We start from the raw sequence: 26,665 nt of genomic DNA, 5'->3' as shown, positions 1-26,665 counted from the left end.
TGTAATAAAAAAATAAATTGTCATGTTGTGGCATCATTTATAAAATTTAAGCCTTTCAGAAATCAGTTATACATATAGGCATGATAGTTATAGCGTACTGCAGTCGAAATACTTTCCAGTCTAGTAGCAATAAACTGTATGATTCTATTTAAAAAATCCGATCGAATTTTACCTTTTAGACGAACTGAGTTAAATGATAATGTTGTGACTTTTTAAGTTGAATTTTACCTCATTCCCTTAAGATAAATACTTGAATATAAATTTTAACATCCTCTATCAAACCCTTTGTATTTTGACATTTGAAATTTCTACATTCTAGCTTGAAAGCTTGACTTTCAATATCATGACATTTTACCTCGAAAAACCGATTTTAATTTGACTTCACCTTTAAGTTTTTACGTTTTAATAGAAGTAATTGTTGACATTTGGAGACTGTCTTTGCTCACCGTAATCATTACCTGAAAGAGAACAAATTTAAACAGTTTATGGAACAAGTTCGCAATCTTGATATTAAGAATTTCTCACCCTTCAAAAAATGCAATAGTAGTATATCATTGTTCGAAAGTCATACATCGATTGAGAGAAAACAAACCTAGATAACAAGCTAAAACTGAGGGAAACACATCAAGTATATATAGGAGTAAAATAACGAGACAACAGTAACACTGCAGTGCAACAAAAGACCAACCAAAATTGCAACACACAAAAACGAACTACAAGATGACAACTGCCATTTTCCTGACTTGGTACATGGCATTTTAAGAACACAATTGTGGGTTGAACCTGGTTTTGTGGCTAGCCAAATCTCGCACTTTAATGGTTTTGTTAAATATAACATAAAAATGTCAATATTACATGACAGGGCAACAGTACAAATATATTCAAGAACAGAGAAATACACAAAAAAACAATAGAACATTTCGACATGCTAATAGTTATCAAAGGTACCAGCTTATAATTTAATACGTCAGACCGTTCTGACGCGTGTTTACATAAGACTAACCAGTGACGCTCAGGTCGTCATGTGATTATTGTTATTTACAAATAAACTATTTGTATATTAAACAAGAAAAGAAGCACACTTATTCTTTAATTCCGTTGAAAAAACAAAAAAAAACTTTTAACGAAATCAGATCGATACAAATCAGAATAAACGTATATCAAGAAAGTAAAATAACAACAATAAACACAGACCGGACGTAGAAGGATATTTATTTATTCCTACCAAAAACAAAAAAGACACTCAATACTGAGAGTTCTCGCAGTTACTGACAGTTAGTTCCTTGCTAATACCAATTAATTAAAACATCATGCAGACTTACATTACAATCAGTGGACAACTAACATTCAATTGAATTAATGTTATGACTTCATTAACATTAACATATGATCTTGTGCAACTCAAAATATAATTATTTGCTTATTGTAGCCTGATTATTAAATGGTAAAAAAAAATTGTATGGATTCATCGTACGTCATTTAATGACATTTTACCCTTTTCGTATTGCTGCACAAACAACATGAAAATGCAAAAGGGTTATGGTCCAAAAGAAATCGTTAAAACTTGAGAATAACTATATATACAACAATCAGATATATTAAAGTTATTCCTCAAGGCTCTTCAACTTTGTACATGTTTGGTTTTATAAATATTTTGATATAAGCGTCACTGATGAGTCTTATGTTGACGAAACGCGCGTCTGGCGTACTAAATCATAATCCTAGTACCTTTGATAACTATTTTTTCAAGTTTGTTTTTTACTTAAAAAGTTTGCAAATATTTCGAAGTTCCATACTGTAACTTAAGCAAAACACGTATACTAGATTCATCAATTCCAAAATTATGCTCTTAAAATAAACCCTTTCGGCCCATGGTAACCGATGTGAACAATCCACATATCACAATAAAGCAAACATTTACCTTTTCTAATAAATAGTTATAATTCTTTAGTTGAAATCAAACATGAATCTGCTTGTCAATACTCAACATCTTAGAATAATGCAAATCAAAGATACATGTCAAGGTTTAATTTTTATATCTGGCTAAATGTAAAACCATTAAAGGTCAAGGTGCGTTGCATTGGCTCACATTGGCTCACACTGAGAAACCAGCTATATAGCGTAAAACCATGTAAACGGGAAAACTAACGGTCTTATCTATATAATGTAGAAACGAGAAACGAGAAACACTTATGAACCACATCAACAAAAAATTGAAAACAACACGTTAAATAATTTCTTGCGTCCGAAGCGTTTTTCTGGATTTACCTTCAACAGGAACGCTTAAGGCCAAACATTTGAAATTCGAAGATGTATAAGTGCCGAAAGAGCTATATGTCAAAAATACCTAAAATAAACAGCCAAATTCATCTAAAGCCAACTTTAATTTGCCTGAGGGTGTTTCAAACTTAGTTTCTTAATAATTTATAAATTTATAAACGGACAATTTTCGTTGAGTTTGTTCAATCGTGTCAGTACCGAAATACTGACTACTGAGCTAATGACACCCTCAGGAACTGATAGTCCACCAGCAGAGGTATCGACCTAGTGATGTAAAAAATTGAAAACAACACGTTAAATAATTTCTTGCGTCCGAAGCGCTTTTTCTAGCAAACTTCATCTAAAGCAAACTTTGCCTGAGGGAGTTGCAACCTTTGCTTTTTAATACATTTCAACAAACGACAACTACTGAACTTCCATCATTACGCAAGAAATGAAAGATGACGCCTGGGGTAGTTAGTATTTTTGCTCTCATATTATTTGGTGTTTTTCAACGGTTAACACCAAGAGACATTATATTAAATCCAGACAGCTTTTACCAACATCATTTAAGCTGTGGAAATTATATATCAGAAGCTACAAAACAAACTAATTTAAATGATATTGCTTTATTCTCACTTCAACCCCGATGTGACAACAACAATAATGGCGGCCGAATAAAAAATTTCAGAGTTAACTATAAGATCAGCAACTCACAATCTTAATACACTGCTGTATTTTATTGCTTTTAAGTGGTGATGTTTCAATTAATCCAGGACCTACTAAATTCCCGTGTGGATCATGTGGCAAAGCTGTACGTAAAAATCAAAAAGGCATCCTATGCGACGGCTGTACACAATGGTTTCATGTTAAATGTATAGAATTACCTCTTGATGAATATACAGAGCTCCCAAAATCAACAGATGACTGGTAGAACATGCACTCTACCAGAATTCACTAATTCATTTTTTGATATGTCAAAAAAGAAGGAATCAAACGCACCCTCGACAAAATATCTCCCCTCAATTTCCGATATAAACGTCAACACTGGAATAAGAACTGATGAAAGCGAGTATAACATCTTCAAAGATCTGGTAAAGTTGAGGAGAGATTCACCAACTAACATCATGTGTGCATATTTAAACATTAACATCTATAGATACAAATTTGATAGTATTAGTGACCTACTAAATAGAAACATTGTTGATATTCTATTTCTGTCGGAAACAAAACTCGACGACTCCTTTCCTGACGCAATGTTCACGGTTTACAACTTTTCGTTTTATAGATCAGACCGAAACAAATATGGGGGAGATGTCCTAGCCTACATGAGATCTGACCTAGCAGGAGATAGAAAAAAAACAAGCTGAATTTCAGGACATTGAATCCATTGCACTTGAGGTGACAACAGAAGACAATAAGTGGTTATTTATTGGTGCCTATAAACAACCTAGCATGCCAGACAGTAAATTTAGTACTGACTTTAACTGAACAACAGACAAAGCCATTAAAAAGTATGATAATGTTTTGATAATGGGTGATTTAAACTTCAATATGTTTGATGACAATAAAAGCTCAACTTTAAATGATTCTTGTGATATTTTCTGTACGAAGAACATTATTAATAAAGCAACATGTTATGATGGAAATTCGAAACCAACTCTTCTTGATGTAATTTTAACTAATCAAGAAAACAAATGTGGTAAAAGATGTAATTTTGAATGTGGCATAAGTGATGTTCACAACCTGATTGGGGTTCAAATAAAATGTGAACGACCTAATATGATACCAAAATACAGAAAATGTAGAAGTTTTTAAATTTTTGATGTAAATAATTTTTTATCTGATTTGAATGAGTTAAATTGGGATGTTGACCCACATAATAACATAAATACTCATATGATGAAATCATAATTTTCAGTCAGTTTAATTGAAGTCTGGAGCTGGCATGTCAGTTAACTGCTAGTAGTCTGTTGTTATTTATGTATTATTGTCATTTTCTTTATTTTCTTTGGTTACATCTTCTGACATCAGACTCGGACTTCTCTTGAACTGAATTTTAATGTGCTTATTGTTATGCGTTTACTTTTCTACATTGGTTAGAGGTATAGGGGGAGGGTTGAGATCTCACAAACATGTTTAATTCCGCCGCATTTTTGCGCCTGTCCCAAGTCAGGAGCCTCTGGCCTTTGTTAGTCTTGTTTTATTTTAATTTTAGTTTCTTGTGTACAATTTGGAAATTAGTATGGCGTTCATTATCACTGGACTAGTATATATTTGTTTAGGGGCCAGCTGAAGGACGCCTCCGGGTGCGAGAATTTCTCGCTACATTGAAGACCTGTTGGTGACCCTCTGCTGTTGTTTTTTATTTGGTCGGGTTGTTGTCTCTTTGACACATTCCCCATTTCCATTCTCAATTTTATGAGTATGAAAACTTCAACAAGAATTTTATTGAACAGCAAATAAACATGCACCCTTTAAAGAAAGAACAATACTATCTAAACAGATAGTACCATACATGAACAAACAGTTAAAATCTGCAATTTATAAAAAGAAAATGCTGTACAACAAATTTCAAAAAATGAATAACAGCAAGACATGGGATGCATACACGACACAAAGAAATTTTGTCACTAAACTTAAAAAACAATCCATAAATAGATACTTCATAGAACGCTGCACAGGTGGTCCTAAGTCGAAAGATTTCTGGCCAACAGTAAAGCCGTTCCTTACAAACAAAGGATGCACCAGCCAAAAAGAAACCATACTGCAGGAAAACAACAAAATCATCACGAACCAACAAGAAATATCTGAAATTTTTAATGACTTTTTTGTAAATGTTGCAAAAAACATTGGTGACAACAACATACAGGTGAATGACAAACACCCAAGTATAGAAGCTATAAGTAATAAATACTCAAACGGGTCAACATCAAATAAACTTATTTTTCAGCCTATAAATGAGGAATTTGTTTCTAAAAGAATTGGTAAAATAAATGTTAAAAAGGCTACTGGTATAGATGGTATATCACCAAAAATTTTACACGCTGCTTAACCTGTAGTGATTAAACCTATCACACAGCTTGTATGAATGTGACCTACCGAATAAGACTATTTACCGGATTTGTAATCACATAAGCAACACGACGGGTGCCACATGTGGAGCAGGATCTGCTTACCCTTCCGGAGCACCTGAGATCACCCCTCGTTTTTGGTGGGGTTCGTGTTGTTTATTCTTTAGTTTTCTATGTTGTGTCATGTGTACTATTGTTTTTCTGTTTGTCTTTTTCATTTTTAGCCATGGCGTTGTCAGTTTGTTTTAGATTTATGAGTTTGACTGTCCCTTTGGTATCTTTCGTCCCTCTTTTTGTAAATTTATCATTATCCACTTCCATTTTCTAGACTCATTAAAAATTGCCCAAGTAAAACCTGTTCACAAAAAAAATAGTGTTCTTGAAAAGGGTAATTAAAGACCAGTTAGTGTTTTACCTGCTATATCTAAAAAAAATTGAAACAGCCATAGAAAATCAACATACTAATAATTTGATGATATTTTCGACCATTTTCTTGCGGCTTTTCGAGCCGGTTATGGCTGCCAGTCAACATTACTCAAAATATTGGAAGATTGGAAAAAGACACTGGATAACAATAAATATTTAGCGGCTATATTTATGGACCTAAGTAAAGCCTTTGACTGTCTCCCACATGATTTACTTCTTTTGACATTGGAAAAATATGGCCTTAGTCATGCAAGAAAACAGTGTGTAAAAATAGGCCAGAGTATCAGTCAAATGCAAGATATATATAAAGGTGTTCCTCAGGGATCTATACTAGGCCCTGTATTATTTAATGTTTTCATAAATGATATTTTTCTTTTTGTCAAACACTGTGATTTATGCAACTATGATGATGATAACACCCTCTCAAAAGCAGGTACTACTTTGGAATCAGTAATTTAACCCTTAGAGGAAGATAGTAATTCCCTAATCTCATGGTTCTCTTTCAACAAAATGCAGGCAAACCCCCAAAAAATCCAGGCAATTTCCATAGGTAAAAAAAACACACTCAAAATATTATTTTCAACCTAAATGGATTCAACATAAAATGTGACGACGAAGTGAAACTTCTTGGTGTAATAATAGACTTTAAACTGGATTTCAACACTCACATCTCAAATATTTGCAAAAAAGCTGCACGACAACTAAACGTTCTAAACAGAATTGGCGCTCATCTCACCAGACTTTCAAGACTTACAATATACCATTCATTTATCATGTCAAACCTCAGCTACTGTCCTCTTACATGGCACTTCTGCAGAGAACAAAACACAAAGAAAATAGAAAAAATACAAGAAAGAACACTCAGATTTATTTATGACGACTACACAAATTCTTACAATACACTTCGTGAACAGTCAAAGCTACCAGGAATAAAAATCAGAAGATTGAGAACCATGGCATTAAAGACATATAAAATAATTAATAAATCAAGTCCAGAATTCCTACATACATGTAATTTAGTAAATATTAAAGAAAATTCATATAACTTCAGGTACAACGGCATAGCAGATATACCACGGCCAAAAACAACAAGGTATGGTAAGAAAAGCTTTAGTTATGAGGCAGCAAAACTCTGGAACTCCTTGCCAAATGAGGCAAGGAGCTTATCAACTTTTGGCCAGTTCAAAAACTTTATCTCCACCTGGTGTTTTTCAGAAAAATGTTCATGCAGTTCTTGTAAATAATGAACTTACTTGCTGCCCAATAACTTGATATTGAAGCCTGCTGTTTTTTATTTTTATGTTTTATCTTTTTGCAGTGATACTCTGATATAAATACTATGTGCTACTATATATGTGCTGATATTAGATATTTGTTTTAATATATCTTGCTTAGCTTTTATTCTGCATGTGCTATCTATGCATTTATATATGTGATGTCTGTATGTTTGTGTTGTATGTGTATCTGATGTTATTACATGTTTTGTTTATTAATATCAGTCAGTTGAAGAGCTCTGAAGAGCTCATGTTATTATGTATATATGCAACCCGACTTTAAATAAAGATTACTAAACTTTACTTTTCTTTACCGAAAAAATAACACGACGTGTGCCGTATACGGTGCAGGAAATGCTTACCCTTCCGAAGCACCTGATTTTAATCCCGGGTATTATTGGAGTTCGTGTTGTTTCTTAATTATTATTTATAACTGTTGATGTAAATGTCCTTTGGTTTTGTGAGTCTTTGTTTACTCCTTGGTTTTGATTGTTATTGTCTTAGGACAGGTGCAAACAATTGCAGCGGATTTAAACGATTTGATGGTACCAAACTTTCACTCTTACCTGAAACAATAGTGTAACATCACAACATAGAAAGACACACTTTAAAATGTTAATTGTAATGGCTTAACTCAATCAAACGACGTAGTAAAAGAAATGAACATAGACTACGTTCATATGTGTGTCCATTTTGTACATAAGGAAATGACTGTACTAAGTCAGGAATAGGACAGTTGCTTACCATTCGTTAGATGTGTTCCGGCTTTAGAGATAGCCTATTCGTGTAATAAGGGCAGTAATGCTTTAAATGTATCTTCGAGTTGGTTTGTTATTTTACTTTTATTATCACACTCATGTTCTTATCATTTTCTCTTCGACTAAAAAAATACTGTTGTCCCTTGATATTTCACGATTTTTTATATCTTTATTTGTTACACATTTACGAGTTCAACACAGAAAAAATAATCTCACCATAGATACCAGGTGTAACATTTTGTTCGCCAGACGGGCGTTTTGTCTACAAAAATTCTTCCAAAAACGCTCCAATCAAAACAATTAAAAGTGGCGAATAAAGTACAAGATGGTTATATAAAAATAGTTAACAGTGCATTAAACAGTCATTTGTTAAACCCAAAATTTTTGTTGTGAATTTTGTTACTCAGTCTTTTCCGAGATTTATTTCCCCGAGGGTATCACAAGCCCAGTAGTCAGCACTTTTTATGCTGACATGAATTGTCATTGATATGCTTATATTTATAAAAGAGGGACGAAAGATACCAAAGGGACAGTCAAACTCATAAATCTAAAACAAACTGACAACGCCATGGCTAAAAATGAAAAAGACAAACAGAAAAACAATAGTACACATGACACAACATAGAAAACTAAAGAATAAACAACACGAACCCCACCAAAAACTAGGGGTGATCTCAGGTGCTCCGGAAGGGTAAGCAGATCCTGCTCCACATGCGGCACCCGTCGTGTTGCTTATGTGATTACAAATCCGGTAAATAGTCTAATTCGGTAGGTCAAATTCATGAAAGGGAAGGGGATTGTAGTTACGACGTGAGGAACATATCCGATATCATTTGTGAAATGGTTATTCCATAACGGTCAACCAACTCGTGATGGCGTCCGTAAAATTTACGAAGGGATGATTTCAACTTCACCATTTGGAACTCTTGATTTAATAGCTTCCTTGTGAGCAGTAACCCTCTATCAAGAAAATCATGATAGGAAATGCAAGCACGGGAATATCGTATCATTTGAGAGATATATACCCCGTATGCAGGTGCTGCTGGAATGTTGCTACTTAGAAATGGAAAGTTCACAATTGGAAAGCTGAAATCATCTCTTTTGTCGTAAAGTTTTGTCTTCAACCGACCCTCATTGTCAATTTCTAGATGTAAGTCAAGATATGAAGCTGACTTAACTGTATCTGTAGTATCCTTTATCTCCAATTCGATGGGATAGATGCGTTCCACATAGTCACCAAATTTTGAATTGTTTAGTGAAAGAACGTCATCTATATAGCGGAAAGTAGAGTTAAAGGATATTGCTAACTTCTTATCTTTCTTCCTAAGAAGTTCCTGCATGAAGTCAGCCTCATAATAATAAAGAAACAAGTCTGCAAGTAGAGGGGCACAGTTTGTTCCCATTGGTATGCCGACAGTCTGTTGAAAAACACGTCCTCCGAACGTAACAAATATGTTGTCAATCAAGAAATCAAGCATCTTGATAATATCGGTTTCAGAGAATTTTTTGTTTGAATCAGAGTGATTCTTTACAAAGTAGGATTTATCCCTCCCTAAGACAAGATACTTGTATCTACGTTGGCCATTCTTTTTTATGAAGCAAAGTAATACCAGCTCTTTTAATTTGTCTTTAAGTTTGGAATGTGGAATACTTGTGTAAAGAGTAGAGAAGTCAAATGTTTTAATACTGTTACAAGATGAAAGAGAGTTAGATTGTATGTACTCTAAAAGATCTTTGGAATTTTTAAGTATCCACATCTGATTCACGCCACCTCTAGAATAGGCAGTTTCACAATAACTTTGAAGCCCGTCTTTGATTGCTGATAAAATGGATGTTAATAATTTAGAAAGAGGTTTTGTGGAGCACTTGGAAGACCCAGCAATATACCGCTGTTTGTAAGGACACTTATGTAGTTTAAGTATCCAATACAGTGATGGAAGATCCAGTTCTTCATCTTTGGTTGAAATACCAAAGGAACAAAGAACAGACCTATGATTATCCAGGATTTCCTCTTTGGTAAGTGTCGTGAGGGTATATGTTGAGTTTCCAAGTGAATTGTCTATACCTAATTCGTTTATCAAGCAATTAATGTAATGACTTTTACAGACAAAAACGATGTTATTTGGGGCTTTGTCTGCGGGGACAACAACATATTTATCATGGAGGTCGGATAGGTGTTTAGCAACATATGGGTCTTTAAAAATTGACGTAGCATGGGCATTGATGGACCCATTCAGTTTCTTAATTCTGATTTGTATTAAGGACCTCACTGCCTTTATCCATTCGGATAGAGTGTATACGTCTTCCTTCTCGCGCTTAGCCCATTGCCTGGCATAATCCTCGACTGAATCCATCAAAATTTTAAAGTTGTATTTCCAATTGATGGATTTAGGCTCACGATATTTCGGACCTTTCGATAACACGTTTCGTAGAGAAGTGTTATTAACAATGTTAAGGTCACCGGTAATAACGTGGCCAGCGGGATTATATGTGAATTGGGAACTAGCACAAGTGCAATCAGGAGGTTTAGACTTGAAGTCGTCAATATCGAGATCCTGCAAAACGCGTTTGTAATTGAAAATTTTAGTTGCAATAGGTTTGGTATAGGTATAAGAAATTATTGGTACAGACTGGTCTTTAAAATAAGGAGGTATTTTCGATTGAACTAATTTATGATGAAGGATATTGCCAAGGTTGACGCCATCGAGACCTTTGTTGGCAAAGGAAAGATTTAGAAAATATCTTTTCTCTTTTTCATCTTTTCCAATGCGAACTGGCTTGAAAAGTCTGTGACTTGCAATATCCGAAATTATAGCTTGAAGTTTGTATTGGTTTGAATGAGGGTTTGTAACAGTGGATTCCAAACATAAATTGAACAGAGAATGAAGTTTTGAAAGGGGTAATGAATAAAGTTTCGTGCGAATGTGATGAATACCTAACGGTTTTTGTATGAATGGCAGCAAGTCATTAATAGAGACATCATGCAGAGAGGGTGATGTATAATGACGATGACCATGACTGCGTCTACGTCGAGGAGTCGAGTTGAAAATATTCATCACATTCACCGAGTTACACGAAGGACTAGATAGAATACCTATACCATCAATTATAAATTAACTGTTAACAAATTTTTGATTTTTTTTTTTGAAATACTAAGGCTTTTCTACCTTAGGCATAGATTACTTTAGCTGTATTTGGCAAACCTTTTATGAATTTTGGTTCTCAATGCTCTTCAACTTCGAACTTTATATCAATAATGTGGTCATTTTTATAAATTTCCTGTTTCCCAAACTTTAAATTTTTGAAAAAACTAAGGATTTTCTTATTCCAGGCATAGATTACCTTAGCCGTATTTGGCACAACTTTTCGGAATTTTGGATCCTCAATGCTCTTCAACTTTGTACTTGTTTGGCTTTATAAATATTTTGATATGAGCGTCACTAATGAGTCTTATGTAGACGAAACGCGCGTCTGGCGTACAAAATTATAATCCTGGTACCTTTGATAACTATTTACACCACTGGATCGATGCCACTGCTGGTGGACGTTTCGTCCCCGAGGGTATCACCAGCCCAGTAGTCAACACTTCGGTGTTGACATGAATATCAATAATGTGGTCATTTTTATAAATTTCCTGTTTCCCAAACTTTAAATTTTTGAAAAAACTAAGGATTTTCTTATTCCAGGCATAGATTACTTTAGCCGTATTTGGCACAACTTTTCGGAATTTTGGATCCTCAATGCTCTTCAACTTTGTACTTGTTTGGCTTTATAAATATTTTGATATGAGCGTCACTGATGAGTCTTATGTAGACGAAACGCGCGTCTGGCGTACAAAATTATAATCCTGGCACCTTTGATAACTATTATATGGCCTTTTTAAATTTTTTGGATTCGAGCGTCACGGATGAGTCATTTGTAGACGAAACGCGTGTCTTGCGTATATACTAAATTTAGTCCTGGTATCTATAATGAGTTTATTTCCATGTTTTAGTTGGTGCGATGCAGTTTGTTTTTTACGTAGTTTTGTGTTTATTGCCAAAATGTTAATAGTTGTCTTCGACTAATGCGTATGATTATCCCTCAAGGAGAACAAAGACAACCACCAGATTTTGGTGTGGCTCGTGTTGTTAAGTCTTTAGTTTTCCAAAAAATGTTGGGTTTTGTAAATTTTTGTTTGTCCTGCTTCATTTTTTTTACATGGCGTTCTCGGTAGGTTTTTCGGCTTGTTAAACATGAATTTCTCTTTGGTATTTTTCAAAATCTCCCACATTCATTTTGGTATAACTATGTGCCCAAAACAGAGGCTTTATACTAGACTATTAAAACGGTAACAAAATAACGAAAATGTTAACACCTACAGATCATCAAAGGGCTCACAACGATAATAATTACCAAAATACCGTCTATGCTTTACATTACCTGCGATCACAAATATGAAACATTTCAAATGAGAAAAACTTACAGCCTGCTTTAAGAAATCAAAAATCTAAGATACGGAAAACATGTATGGCAGACAGCTTTCAACGATTACCGCTTATAAAGATTCATCTGACCTGGGACAGGCCCATTAGGCATATTGCAGGGATACGATATATTTGGCGCTGAACTAACATTTTATCTTCTTGTAGAGGTTAATCTATTTTGTGAATTATTTTGGCATTTGTATGTAAAATATATGTATCAAGCTTTGTTCAAATGATTTGGTGGTTAAAGTTGAAATATAAGTAATCAGCGTGACCTGCCCCTTACATGTTATATTTTTGAACGTGTTCATGCTTGGCAAATATTTAAATGACAGTATTCATGCTGATTATTCTGATTTTCCAACAGTCTACCGTTATGTTGTTGATGGCGGATCACTTATGCATAAAATACCGTAAAAAAAGTTGGTTGACATTTGGAGAAATTTGTAAAATAAAAATATTAAACACCCTAAGAAAAGTGTGGCAAAATATGATTTTCAGAAGTATTTTATCGTTTTAACTCAATAACCGTATGCACGGAAGCGTATTAGACACGGATCGATAGCGGTATTCACATTTTGATATTTCTTCAAAAATTAACGTTATCTGCAGAAAAAATAAAGTACAAAACACTGCATTTACACGTCACATTATACATATTTCTTACGTTGTATGTTTTCAGAGGAGTGACGACTCTATGAAAGCAGTCTTTTGCTTTAATAGTACATGTAATATAGATATCTGATAGACTTATGTCTTATAAATGTCTGTCCAAGTTATAGTATTTGCTAGATTTATAATACTTTTTTATAAACGAATTAAAAGGGCGATGTGGACTTTTCATTCCTTGAAGTTTCACTGTTTGTGAATATAAAGTGCTCACAATTTTATAAGTTCTTATTGTAAATCATTTGTAGTTGGACGAGCGACAGAATTCATCGTAATATTTCAAGAAGCATACGACAATCCATCATCCAAAATATTACCTACAGTTTACAGAAGACTACAAATTTCTATTTATTATTTTGCAAACAATAACAATGTATCAGATACTTTGAATTCTACTACTAATCATTATATAATCGACTCTAATGTAATAATGACGAATGTTCTACAACAAGCAGTGGTCGAGATACATTCCAATTTACCTATTGTACTCTATTGACTCGGATTTCAGTATCGGCATTCCGACGGATTTCTTTTTATCCCAACCCGGTTTTTTATCAGCAAATTATATCATTCCTTCGTTTGTAACATCGATATCTATAATATGTAAAAAAAAAAATTCTTTGTCTCCTGTTTATTCAAATACAGTAATAGACATAAACTTTTAAGATCAAAGATGGATCAGTTTCATACGATAATATAAAAAAAATCAGACACTAACAATAGTTTTCAATAAGTATACGGCATTTCAAATTTGGCACTCATCAGACATATCTAGGACAAGGGTTACAGCATCAAAGCCAGTAACTGTTGTCAGTGGAAATAAATGTGTCAATGAGGATTCTTCTCATGTTTATCATAACCGAAATCGGTTGTTCGTTGAAATGGTATTACCTACAAATCAGCTAGACAATGTATATATCATACCACATTTAAATGATCGATTGGAAAATGGAGTTCACGTAATTGCTGTTCATTATACAGAGTAGTGCTAAAAAAGGGTAGCAATCGTACAAGAAATGTACTGAAATCTAGAGAATTCATGGATTATGTTCTTATTTCGTATGTTTCATCAAAAACGATGTGATGGTACAAAAACGATGTGATGGTACATATCTTCCCTCGAAAGCTATATTATGGAATTTTGGGTGCCTAAATGATGACAATTCCCTGAATACACCACTACAAAAAATGATTTTGACAGTTTCATTTGTATAACGGTACCAACAAATGCAGTAAGTGGCTTTATCTTAGACGGGATTTTCGTAAATTTGAAAAACTTTTACAGTATTTCTGATGGGGAACATGACTAAAGTAGCTTCAGTATACCAATATCCAGTGGATCACATTATATCACTCACAAACAGAAGGTTTATTTTCGGATTGTGGATATACGGAAAAGGGTATTCCGGTGACGTGTATGGATATCCAGCCGAGATGGTTTTTAGAAACAAAAATATAAGGGTACAAACTGCCATTCTGACAAAATACTCACTTTTTGTATCAATTTGATTTCAAGCTGTAACAATAGGGATTTTCTATATTCAATTTAAAATTATACCTGCATCTAATCACTTAGTAACACTAGTAATTTTGGGGCCCTTTATAGCTTGCTGTTCGGTGTGAGCCAAGGCTCCGTGTTGAAGGCCGTACATTGACCTATAATGGTTTACTTTTATAAATTGTTATTTGGATGGAGAGTTGTCTCATTGGCACACCACATCTTCCTATACCTAATTTTTGTTATTCAAAGATCATTTGATCAAATCCTTATCATGTAGAGAACTGAAACCCCTTTAATCACATAATCACTCTTATATATCCTTGTTGAATCACCGCGAACAAACAACAGAAGACAAGAAAAAACATTTAGATTGTCAAAATTATCTAGTTTCATTCAATCGAAAACATTTTGTTGTAATTCAACATGATTAAAAGAGGGACGAAAGATACCAGAGGGCAATCAAACTTATAGATTGAAAATAAACTGACAACGCCATGGTTAAAAATAAAATGACAAACAGACAATAATAGTTCAGAAGACACAACATAGAAAACTAAGGACTCAGCAACAAGAACCCCACCAAAACAAACAGCTTGATACTTCATGATAAAGAACAAGGGTTCTATGTCAATATGTCCCTTTATTGTAAAAAATAAAATAAGTCTCATGCAAGATTCACTTGAACATTTAAACTAAACATAGTGAATAGTATTAACATAGAGTAGAACGTCGAAAAAGATCAAAATTTGTGGCTATTATTCTATTCTCTCACTGATGAAAATTTGTAGATGATACTAACGTCAGATGTATACAAAATAATAAACCTGTTATTGTTTAAAACATTTGTTGACAAGGAAAAAAGTTTAAGTAAATGTACTTTTGTTTACTTCGTTAAACCTTTGTCTAAAAATATATTTTACTAAAAATAAAGACAACGAAGAAAAAAATACATTATTGCATATATGTTATTTTAACTATAATGAATAAAATAGAGTAACAACTTCCTTGTGTTGGATTACCCGTTTTCTTTACGACAAGTAAAGAGGTATATATTAGCAAATGTATTAGGGAATATTAAAGCAAAATCGTTTTGATTTAGAAGAAAAAAAACTATTTGAAAGTTCGTCTGTTGCAAATGTATATTCAGTACAGGAAATCGTTAGTACACAAACAGTGAGTTAAAAGTATATATTTTTTTTAAAGAATCACAATAAAAAATACAAAATTTCTTGAAATATCGTGAAAGTTGTGTGTTTAGAAAAAAAGTAGGGTAACGGTTAATGAAGTTTCTTAACTATTCTTGTCTTATTAAAAATAATGCAGGAAACAATAAGGAAATAGAATTAAAAAAAATATACCTGTATCAAATTACCAGATTTAACCAAGTAGTTAAAAAAATGCATACGTACCGCTTTTAATATAACAAGACAAATTAGAATAAGAATAAAAACAATTTAAAGCGTCGTTTCGAGCATAAACATACATATACATATTTATAAAATAATTCATATAGTATGTTTAAAGATATATGAATACACTTCGTTGACAATGTACGTGTGTATTATGATATGTCACTGAATTTTATTATAACTGTTTTCTAAATATAGGGTACAAGTCAGATACTCACAAAGGACCTATTTAAGTAATTCAAAACAGTGAATATTTTAGATATTTAGGTCAACAAAAATCTAAATAAACAATACACTACTTCCTTTATGCAATTTTTAAAAATTGTGGTTAAAGTAGTCTTGTGATGGTTAAAGTAGTCTTGTGACTGCATAAGTGACGACGTGTGATGAGATAAGCTTCCGTATAAGAAAGTATGTAAAGTGGTTTAAACGTAGATTACGTATTATGCACAATAGTTGATCACGTAGAATAATAAGAAACTTAATCACTAGACTATTTGTTTCACTAAATTACTGAGTTCGTAGATTGGCAGTCCATACTGGTACAATCCTCTAGGTTTTTCCTTTTTTGTTTTAATCATTTATATCCTGCCATAATTGCAGATGTATCATTAAAATACAATTAAGGCTATAGATTAGTCAGATAAATTTGATTTTTATATTAGACGTTATATTGTTAAAGACTTTTTAACTTTGGTAACTTTCAACGCAGAACATGTTTAGTTTTTTTAAATAGGATTATCAAGGTTACCCGAAGAATTTTATTCAAGAAAAACAGATGTGCGTCTTATATTATAACACAAAAAGGCAATTAAGTTTTTGACTAAGTATCAAAACAGAAACTTGTCTGTACTTCGTGAACTTATTTGTCACAAAAATCCGGTTAATAAAAGCATATGAAATAAAGAGATGCTGCATATTTCAATCATCTCTTCGTAAATTTTACGGACGCAATCACAAGTTGGTTGACCGTTATGGAATAACGGTTTCATAAATGATATCGTATATGTTCCTTACGTCGTTACTACAATCCCCTTCCCTTTCATAAATATGACCTATCGACATATCGGATGTGGAGCAGGATCTGCTTACCCTTCTGGAGCACCTGAGATCACCCCTAGTTTTTGGTGGGGGTTCGTATTGTTTATTCTTTAGTTTTCTATGTTGTGGCATTTGTACTATTGTTTGTCTGTTTCTGTGTTTGTCCTTTTCATTTTTAGCCATGGCGTTGTCAGTTTATTTTCGATTTATGAGTTTGACTGTCCCTATGGTATCTTTTCAAATGAGACAACTATCCACCAGAGACAATATGACGTAGATGTTACCAATTATATGTCACCGTACAGCCTTCAACTATCAGAAAATGGCATGTATACCTATTGAAAAGATACTGACATGACAAACGGTTCAATATAATAAACGAAAAACCGCAACCATCAACATTTGAATAACAGACTCATGACTTTAGCTGGGTTAAACATGTTTTCGCGCGGCAGTCAGAGACTGGTCTCCGTCTCGTTAGTATTTAAACACATAGCATTATTATTAAGATATCCATATAAATCACGGCTTTATATCAGTGCTGTCCATTGTAAATTACTTGAGCTAAGTGAATATCATTACATGAAATAACACTTATTATATTAGATACGCTTTAAACTCAGTAACATATCGTTATAAGGCAGATACATTACCCCACTACATAAGACATGCCGTAAAATTTGGAGAGAAAACAAGTTCTCCTATAATCTACAAAATGCACAGACACTCGTTTATATCTTATGTAGTGGTGGATGAAACAATATTATTTCAATGATGTGTCACTTCTTTTACTGTTTATTCAAAAGAATCCAAAGACACAGCTGATTATTTTCATTTGTGAGAACGATCGATTTAAGTATACAAATTGTCCCTTTAATTCAAAAAGGAATAATTATAGCACTTTATTTCATCAAATATCGGTAGGTAATGCTGTAACACATTTTTCTATTAGAAATCGATATAAATTCAAGAGTTTAAAGAGCCCCTTTTCCAAATCTCAAAAAATCCTATGTTTTTTATTCATAGTTATTGAAAGAAAAAATATTCCACCCTTAAATATATGACAAATCTAGAAAGAATCCTTTCCCACCAATTTTCCATTGATTATAACCTAAAGACAAGGACATGGACAATTTGTGTCTGTGTAAAAATCCGTAACGGTCAACCAACTTGTTATTGTGTCCGTAAAAATTTGGAACTTTTTTTTTACCAGCTTCCTCGTTGGCAGCATCTCTCATTTAATAAAATCATGTTAAAAAATGCAATAAAATCCATATGTAGGCGCTATATTCATTATTTTACAGCTATCCATGTCTAAGTGTAAATGGTGTAGTACTGATATCGCCATGTAAATTGCCATAGTGTGCATTTTCATTATTTTCGAGGTTTATGTAGGCAGGAAAAATTAACCTCGTTTCATAATTTGTGCCGTTCTTTGTAGACGAAACGCGCGTCTGCCGTAAATACTAAATTTTAATCCTGGTATCTGTGATGAGTTTATTTACAACCACTCGGTCGATTTCACTGCTGGTGTGTTTTTTTATTCCCCGATATCACCAGCCAAGTAGTCAGCACTTATGTGTTGACATGAATTATTATTGATATGGTCATAACTTTAAATTAACCGTTTACAAAATTTTGATTTTTTAAAAATTAATACTAAGGCTTTCTTCCTCAGGAAGAGATTACCTTAGCTGCTTTTTGGCAAAAAAAAATAGGAATTTTTGGTACTCAATGCTCTTCAACTTCGTAATTTTTTTGTCTTTTCAACCTATTTTGATTCGAACGTCACTTATGAGTCTTTTGTAGACGAAACGCGCGTCTGGCACACACACTAAATTTTAATCCTGGTATCTGTGATGAGTTTATTTATTTACTAGTAAGGGTCTAATTATCAAGTGATTGCCTTCTGTCAAAACTGCTTTACGGTTACAAATACAAGCCTAATTCGGATTGTACACTTTCTCCAAGATTATCTCGACCCTGTAGGAAATGTCATAGCTTGTAATACGTTGAATCTTTTTTACCACTGTCCTTTGGTTTGTGGTATATCTATTAGTTTACACAATGTGTAAAATCTCCTTATTTCTATATTAATTCTCGTTTATGTTATATAAGACAATTCCTTACCGACCCGCGTAGGTTAATAACAACAATTACTGCAAAGAAAACACTATCTTATATCTTAGATCCTTTCATCAAAGTTCAAAGGGGAATGGGCGTTGATAAACCGATATGTGAAACTTTGAAGGTTATCTGCTATCAGGTATCTTTAACCAATGAATGCAACGTCCTGAAAGAGTTTACTTAAAGGAAAGTCTTTCAAATCTATCATTTAGAAAATTCAAGCCTCAATATAACTTGGCAAGATCTATTTTTGATTTTCTACCCTGGAATCAACGTATGTCTTTGTTGTAGTATTCAAAAAGTTTAATTTCAGGAAAAACTGATATAAAAATAGAAAAATAACATAATTTTCTAAAAATATCACTCAGGAAATTTTTCATACGTATAGTATGTTCTCTCATATAAAATGTATCATAGTACTTATAATTTCAATTCACATTTGTACTCATATAAAGATAAAACGTAAGTAATAACATAGAGAATTTTTGTAATCTATTAAACTAGTAACATTTTAAAAATGTATTTTTAGAATCATATCTTGGGTGTATTCTCTTTATGTGTTTCATTGAATTGTTATTTGGTCCATTTGATCATATTTCTTTAGAATAATAAAGTCATATTATAGAATGGATGAAGGTTTGCAAATTTATTTATCTAAATTTAATATAATCGTATTTTCAGTTTCAAATCTGTAAAAATCAGAATATACATAAGTATCATTATAAACTATATACATGGTATCACTCGGGAAGTAAATATCAATGATAGACAATAGTGATTAATTTCGGCAATCGTGAATATATTTATGGTAACGCAATCATAAAGTGAAAAAGTGAGAGAAAACGGCATTAAAATCATAGGTATTAAGAGTTGATATTTAAAGGTAAAATTGTCTCTGAAAATAAAACCTTAAGATATTCCATTTTTTAATTGACTATAAACATACTGATTATTTACACCTTAAATATTTTGTTTCATAGGCAAAATACAATACACATAACCACACTATATTTATTCAGGAGTGAACTTCCGTGTTAGTAATCAATATAAAAAAAAATATATTTTAGTTTTCTGAAAATTATATTTGGATACTTGACAATTGTTAACTTTGTTGACAGCTGATAATAAAACCACACAATGCAAACTGATATGCTCTATAAAAAAAAACGTCATGATACTATTAATATATCCTGTTGTATATACTCAGTATTAACAAAGATACGCGATTGTATTTACCTATCCTTTCTTACTTTGCAATCGAATTCAATGTTGTAAAAAAAAAACAATATTGAGAAAAACAGTACAGCAGATATTACCTTTCATGTTTGTTATTTTGTTTACAAATTGTCTTTAGTAATTAGCATTTCTGTATAATGTCCTTTATTTCTAGTATTTATAAACACAATATATATGTTAAAAGATCTTATCAAATTATTTCAAAATGGAAGCTCTATTTATTGTTTTCTAGTTTTAAAAATTATTTATTTTATTTTAACACATGTTTAAGTAGTCTTCGAGCTTCATTGGGATGCAAAATGTCACAAATTTTAAAATCTGTAAAATTTGAAACAATAGTATAATGATCTTCAGCATCATCCAATATAGCAATACTAAACATTTTGATTTGAAGGAAATATGCTTATGTTTGAAATGAAGATAATTAACTTTTCAATATCTTTAAACATTTTTCAAATGTTCAGACCGTATACAGGGAAACAGATACCGGGTAAAATTGGACTTACCTCGATTTTGTGTTACGACGTTACGATTGATTGACACAAGAGTGCAAATAGTGTGCTTTTATTTTCAGAAACTTGTTTACTTATGATTACTTTGAGATATCTTTTATCAACTTTACGCATTCCTTAAAGTCATATGAAACGAGATTCTAATATCGATATGTTGAATATAATTTTACTGAATATGATAAATCCTGTTTGCATGTGTTTCACATTCATACAAAATAAAACCGTTCAATGATATTTCATTCAGCGATTGTTCATCGCAAGCTTATTGACTTCCCCATTTGTTGCCGAAGTTTACCAGATCATTTCATTTATAAACATTCAACACAGAGCACGTGCAGTATGTTAAAATAATTGAAATGATTAAGCCATGATGGTTTTTTTTTCATAGTTTCCATGCATTCCCATTTGTTAATTAAAATGTTCATAAACAGTTTTTAAATGGTTTGGTGTATTTTAATTTAAGAATTGGTTATAACAAATAATTATCGCTATTTTGCGCATTTTTCCTTCGATCTTTTTTTTTGTGATAATTTTTCATATCATGCTAATCGCTTGTCCATGATGAAAATTATCGCTAAAAAATGAGGAGGCACGTGATGTTGCTAATGAAATTTACATGAAATTGACAACGTCGTCATAGGTAAAATAGCGATAAACAGATTATCATTGGCCATCTTAACTCGATTGCGTTTCTCGCTTTCGACGTACCGGCTCAAACGTAAAAATCAATCTCGTTGAGATGATCAAAGAAAATCTATAAGTATACCTTTCAATGCACGTGTGTTTACATATTTTAATCACTGGTTACCTCGCACTAACGCTGTGTTTTGTATCCTCTTTTTTATGTATCGACGGTTTTATAAAATTTGAATATCGGTAAACTATTGCTACCTTTAATGGTCTATATTTCGGTGTAGATGATTTTCATTCTCGAGTATTTACACCAAATATATGCATAATGTTAATACTAATATTATTTGTTATTAGGTGATAGTAAACCATGGTGGAAGTTGTTACTGGAATAAGAAGATGCAGGGAAATTGTTCGTCAATTGGAAAAATACAATACAACAATTTCTGTTGACGCCGAAGGTATCAATCTGGGAAAGGACGGACCATTGACGTTACTACAGATTGGGACCATTGATAAACATGTGTTTTTGTTTGATGTTTGGACCAACAAAAATCTATTTCAAAAAGGCAAACTGAAAGATATTTTAGAGTCCGAAAAAATTATAAAGGTGAATAGACCATAACTTGAAATACTTTACAGTCCTTAATTATAAACAGGAGCATGCAATGTACAGATGTAAGGGCAAACTTATTCAATCAATATGATTTAAAGATGATATAGAAAATTGATAAATGAGACAAAAACACATACGCAATTTCAAACTCAAAAGACTTTAAATGATAACATTCGGTATGTCGAGCATTATCATTATATCTGCCAATTTGCAAAAGTTGCGAGTAGTGGATATCACATAAGAGACATTATGTGCCAAAGTTCGTATCAAATTATGCAACGGAATAATAAGAGATGTGATTTTAACGTCTATGAGACGAGCAATTCAACTTTAATAATCACCAAAAAGACCTCAAAATGCAATATACAGTTTACGACCATAGTCAAGTGTCTACACAATATGTTAAGCACTTCATCGTGAATAGTATATATAGTTCAATAAATATAAGAGAGCCAATCAAAGATGTGCAATCAATTCAATAAAAAATATAATAAAAAGACAATTCTTTTCCGAGTTAGTTATTAGGGACATGCAAATGCGAAGGCGTTAAACTATTTTTACTTTCATATATTTTATTTTCACTGACTATTGAAAATCTACAAATAATCGAACTCAAACCCAAAAAACACATGTTATGTTATATGGTATCATTTAAATTCATACCTAACTTCATCTTCATTTCCGTATACTTATCGAACAATCGCGAAATGTAAGCTGCCATTTCTAATTTGTAAATACTCACAATTGCAGGTCATGCATTCATGCCGAGGTGATAGTGCTGCCCTCTACTTCCAGTTTGAAGTTTTGCTTGAAAATGTTTTTGATACACAGGTAGGAATGTGTATATGTTTTTTGTGATATAAATTTAAGGGTATTCGTTAAAAGACAGCATAGAAACTGCACAAGACGACCACACACCACACTCTAGAGATCTTAACTGTCATAGAACAGTGTTTTTTTTATCATCTATATTTTTAATATATCTTTTCGTAAATAGCAATAACTTATTGCTTATTTTCAAATAATAAATTTTCGTACTTTTTGAGTTAATTGTCTACAGGTGTACAATGTAACGACACAATTTATTCTTAAAATATATCAAGCCGTTTTGTTTTATTTAAGTAAGATAAACTCATGTAAACTGTAATTTTTAAGATATTAAAAACATTTCTCATTTTTTTCTAAATATGCCATTTTATAGGGTGCAGTGATAGTTACAGGCCTAGGGTATAAATAATTCGTTTGAATGCAAAATTTCTGTCCTGCTCTACTTGATACATGCCAATTCATATTCGATTATTATGATGCCTCTCTTTCTAGCTTTGTATATATCTGTTTAACAAAAGGACATAAGTGTGGAGTGTGCCCGCCCACTTTTCCGCGTCCTATTTTAGTATGTGTCTTTAACTTATACCATGGTATAATTAGTTTGAATGAGTTGAAATTCTTTTTCATGCAGGTAGCTCACTTGGTGATGGAAGAACACAAAGGTCGAAAGCTACCCAGGTGTATAAAGTTATCCGATGCCTGCAAACAATATTCGGAAAATGCCGAAGTCTCGGAGGAAAAAGATGATATCAAGGTAATTAATGTATATAGTATGAGGACAATTTTAGACAAATTGTTACTAATTCAAAAAATGAAACATGTCCTGAACTAGTTACAATTTGTTTCGGGGCCAGCTGTAAGGACTCCTTCTGGTGCGGGAGTTTCTCGCTGCATTGAAGACCCATTAGGGGCCTTCGGCTGTTGTCTGCTCTTTGGTCGGGTTGTTGTCTCTCGACACATTCCCCATTTCGATTCTCAAGTCTACATATATACATGTTTTAAGTTACGAGATCTTAAAAATACTAATCGTATGCCTGATTGAATTTTATCCAGAAAACGAACGATTTGTATAGTAAGAATATACTATACATATCATTGAGAAAACCAGTTAATAAACGTAATAAAACATGTTTCGAAATTGTTTTTTCCAAAACATTAATATTGGGTGACCACGTGGTTATTTCACTATTATACAATATCAGTTTTTAGACATGGACAAAGATATAATAAAATATTCATTAAAGAATCAATATATCTGTATCATGATAAATTCTTTCGATTTTTCAGTTTTTTCGATTTCCTAATTATTGAATTTGAAATCACTTGAGATAAAACAAAGCATTTTACATTACTGCATACTTTATTTTAGAAAGTTTTTGCAAAAGAAGACGGCTGCTTTTGGGCAAATAGGCCGTTGACGCAAGAAATGATAGATTATGCCTCTGGCGATGTCACTGCTTTGATACCAGAAGTATATGAGACACAAAAAAAGTAAGTGTTAATATTATATTTAAAGATAAACCGACAAATCAGTCAAGATCTGCAAATACAGACTAGAGATACATTTATACAAATTTAGGTGTTCTATCATGGTTTGTCAGTTACCAAACGACGTGTATTGCACAATTGTTTACTTCTAAACTCTAGGTAAAAAAAAATGTTTAATAAGAGGTCAATGTAAAAAGAAAATCGACAGATTGTTACGTAAACAAACATATTACCCAAGACTCGTGAGATACATAAATGAGGGTGTGAATGGAGATTACAAAATAGAGAATATTGGGCAAAAAAATAGACCAAAAAATAGACCAACAAAAAATACAAAATAGAGAATAATGAGGTGCTAAAATATTGAGGATAAAGAATAAAGGCAAAAAAATTAAAGAGCACGGAAATGAAAGAAATACACCCTTTATAAATGTCGGATGACCATTAATGAATACACATTTTTTAAAATGTAACCTTTAAATAAAGTGTAATTGTTGTCTATTGAAATTTTTTTACTGACACAATATTTACCAGATTCTCAATAATAGCTCGTCTTTTCTACATTCTATAGGTATTTGGAAGAAAATGATCTACTTGATACATTTCAAGACAGAGTTTACGAAGAGATCACATGTGCGCATGACAAGAAACAATCGACAAAACGGTACAAACGACAACACAAAGTTGTTAAAGGTATCATGAAAGAAATTCCAAATAAGTACCCATCGGATGTAAAATTCGAAGATATAACGGACGAAGATGATATAACAGCCATCCGAAAAACTAAATTCAACACCAAGAATCTTCATCCTATGCTCAAAAGACTGAATACGGAGGCCATTAAAAATCAGCTACAACACCTTGACTTACAGTTAGCAGACGAAGAAAATTCATTTACACCAAAATCCAGATCGTATGCCTTTTTACGTACATATCAAAATCATACCGATGAAGACATACAGACAGAGGCAAAGCGAATTTTAGATAAGATAAACAAAAACATTTTGGAGATAATGCTTCAAAAATATGATCCGAAAACAAGTCCGGATATGCTTGCATTGAACGAAAAGGAGGCTCTCAATGCACTGAGACCAAGAGGGGTTAGAGACAGACAAATAAACCCCCTCTTGCTGAAATTTTATTGGCAAATGAAAGAAGAAAATCTCGATTCAACAATTCATGTTTTTCGCGAAAAGGATTCGGATTACACTATTCCAGAAAACTTTTATAAATGGTTAAAATTTTGCTGCTCAGGGAATGTGCCAGAAGAAATGAAATCAAAAGCGAGACGACTGATGAGAAATTTGGACAGAACTTTCGGAAAAGGCGTTGTCCCCGGTCGCCAGTGCACTTCGGATTAAGTAGTCTACATTGTTTACCTGAAGCAAACTAATAGAACTGAGCTGTTGTCGAACAATATTATTGTATAAATCCCATAAACTTTATACATATAGATGATTAATTTTTTTAGGAAAGACCAGTCAAGGGTTTACTACCTTTGTTATAAACATGTTTTGTATATGAAATGATATTTTTAGTATAAAGGTAAAGAATTTTTCTATTACTGATTAATAGAATCATTAATAGTATTGTTATTATTATCAAGATCATCATTATTATTTATTATTTATCATTTGTACTATATTAGTATTATATTTATAATTGTTGTTATTATTATTAATATTATAGTTAATGTTATTATTATTAATATTATAGTTAATGTTATTATTATTCATATTATCATTACTTTTTGTTATTTATCATTTGTACTGTATTGTTATTATAGATATGATTATCGTTATTATCGTTCGTTCATCATTGTATATTGTATATGTTTGCCATCAAACCCTCAGGTTACAAATGTGAATTTGAAATAAAGTTTTGAAAATATTAGTATGGTTTTTTTTTTCATTGTTAATTTAAGTATTAAATTAGTATTTTAATTGAACACCTGACATAACATTCTAGTTATACTAAAGTACTTTATATAGCCTCTGCATGTAGCCTTTTTGAATTCCGGAGTCACTGATGAGTCTTTTGTAGACGAAATGCGCGTCCGGCGTAAATACAAAATGTTTTCCTGGTGTCTATGATGAGTTTATTTACAACCACTGGGTCGATTCCACTCCTAGTGGAGTTTTAATTCTCCGAGGGTATCACAAGCCCAGTAGTCTGAAATGCTGTGCTGACATGAATTATCATTGATATTGTCATATTTATAAATTAACTGTTTACAAAACTTTTGTTAGTTTTTGAAATGCTAAGGCTTTTCTACCTCAGGAATATATTACCTTAGCTGTATTTAGCAAATCTTTTGGGAATGTTGGTTCTCAATGCTCTTCAACTTCGTA

General features: G+C 32.4%; 1 protein-coding gene across 2 annotated transcripts; it reads left to right on the top strand.

The window, feature by feature from the left end:
• Positions 1-15,439: 15,439 nt before the first annotated feature.
• On the top strand, positions 15,440-26,207 carry LOC143079833 (uncharacterized). Of its 2 annotated transcripts, none has more exons than XM_076255461.1 (6): positions 15,440-15,600; positions 21,740-21,992; positions 22,749-22,829; positions 23,458-23,580; positions 24,196-24,317; positions 24,886-26,207. In XM_076255461.1, exons 2-6 carry the CDS (start codon positions 21,753-21,755, stop codon positions 25,673-25,675), a joined length of 1,356 nt encoding a protein of 451 aa, XP_076111576.1. In that variant the 5' UTR covers positions 15,440-15,600; positions 21,740-21,752; the 3' UTR covers positions 25,676-26,207. The 2 variants fall into 2 exon arrangements, with proteins under 2 accessions (XP_076111576.1, XP_076111577.1); XM_076255462.1 differs by lacking the exon at positions 15,440-15,600 and adding an exon at positions 19,364-19,466.
• The last annotated feature ends 458 nt before the right edge of the window (positions 26,208-26,665 follow it).

This window comes from Mytilus galloprovincialis, chromosome 6 (genome assembly GCF_965363235.1).
Source record: "Mytilus galloprovincialis chromosome 6, xbMytGall1.hap1.1, whole genome shotgun sequence".
NCBI classification, from domain to species: Eukaryota; Metazoa; Mollusca; class Bivalvia; order Mytilida; family Mytilidae; genus Mytilus; species Mytilus galloprovincialis.
This window is presented reverse-complemented; position numbering and strand designations above follow the sequence as displayed.